The sequence below is a fragment of the Pygoscelis adeliae genome, unplaced genomic scaffold (assembly GCF_000699105.1).
Source record: "Pygoscelis adeliae isolate BGI_AS28 unplaced genomic scaffold, ASM69910v1 Scaffold325, whole genome shotgun sequence".
Classification (NCBI taxonomy): domain Eukaryota; kingdom Metazoa; phylum Chordata; class Aves; order Sphenisciformes; family Spheniscidae; genus Pygoscelis; species Pygoscelis adeliae.
In genome coordinates, this window is record NW_008824769.1 from 432,051 (window position 1) to 433,395 (window position 1,345).

Below are 1,345 nucleotides of genomic sequence, written 5' to 3' on the forward strand. Positions count from 1 at the left end.
CCCCGCCTAGGCATCCCCTTTCCCAGCCGTGCCCCCCGACGCTGGGGGTCGCTGAGCTCCCTCTCTGCCGTCGCCAGAATGCGGAGGTGACCAAGCAGGTGACAGCGGCCAGGCAGGCCCAGGGGGACGTGGAGCGGGAGAAGAAGGAGCTGGAGGACTCCTTCCAGCGGGTGAGCGAGCAGGCTCAGAGGAAGGTGAGTAGGGACGGGGGGGACACACCAGGGATGGCCGGGGGGCTCCCCCATGGGGCATCGGTGCCGGCAACCTCTCTTCTTGCCCGCAGTCTCAGGAGCAGGCAGAGGTGCTGGACACACTGAAGCGGGAGCTGGCAGCCAGCAGACAGGAGCTGCAGGTTCTCCAGGGCACCCTGGAGTCCAGCACGCAGGTGAGAGCCCATGGGTGGCCCCCGCCAACCCCACCACTGCCCCAGGACCTGCAGCCCGGGCAAAGGGGAGGTCTGCCTGCTGTCGCGGTGCTTGGGCGAGGTGTTACCCACCATCGACCTGATAACTCCCTGCCTCCTTCCTCCCCACATCTAGATGGGTTTAATGATCATACCAGGGGGTCTAACCCTCCTGGGTGTGAGAGCATGTGGAGCAATGGCCTCCAGCAGCAGGGATCGTTGAACAAAGTTCCTGCAAGAGCAGGGTCAGGCAGGGCGGCTCTGCCTGCTGTAAAACCCAGGCAGGGAGCGTGCCATCACATCGCAAGCCTTCAAATACCCCCATCGCACGGGCTTGCTGCCATGCTAGAGGGTATTTCATGCCTGCGAAGTTGTGGAGCACAGCAGGGGTTTCCAGGCTATTGTAGAAGGCAGAAGCTGGCAGGAAAACGGAGCTGCCTGTCCCCGGGGTGGGCAGACACGCTGCGGCAGGACAGGGCTGGGGCAGAGCCGGCTCCGGGGCTGGCAGCCAGCCGCCCTTCATCCGCTCCTCCGTCAGGATGCTGACAGTCATAATAAAAGTGAATTTTCACTGGCAAAAGCGAAAGGGCTTCCCAGGGAGCCTCAGCCAGCCCCAGGCGAGACCGTCAGTGCTGCAAGGGTGCTGCCAGGCGGCGGGTGATGCAGGGCGATGACCTGCACGGGCTGTGATGTACCGAGCAGGGACGGTCGGGGTGGCCCGAGCCTGGACCATGAACAAGTCCCCAAACTGGAAGGTTCACCCTCAGCACAGCCCCGACCGCTGTTTCGTGCCCACCCAGGCGGGAGCGGAGCAGAGCACCCGGATTGCCGGCCTGGAGCAGGAGAGGGACAGCCTGAGCCAGGCAGCGGAGCAGCATGGGGAGGAGATGGCTGCCCTGCGGGCTGAGCTGCAGCAGCTGCGGGACACGCTCAGCCGCGAGC

The 1,345-nt window shown here is 64.9% G+C and overlaps 1 protein-coding gene across 1 annotated transcript in view; it reads left to right on the forward strand.

Moving 5' to 3' along the window:
• LOC103916614 (huntingtin-interacting protein 1-like) overlaps positions 1-1,345 on the forward strand; it is a 16,724-nt gene that overhangs the window by 10,506 nt on the left and 4,873 nt on the right. Inside the window, exons 12-14 of the mRNA XM_009323625.1 lie at positions 78-194; positions 284-385; positions 1,204-1,339. Coding sequence (XP_009321900.1) covers positions 78-194; positions 284-385; positions 1,204-1,339 — 355 coding nt within the window. The remainder of the gene's footprint in view (positions 1-77; positions 195-283; positions 386-1,203; positions 1,340-1,345) is intronic.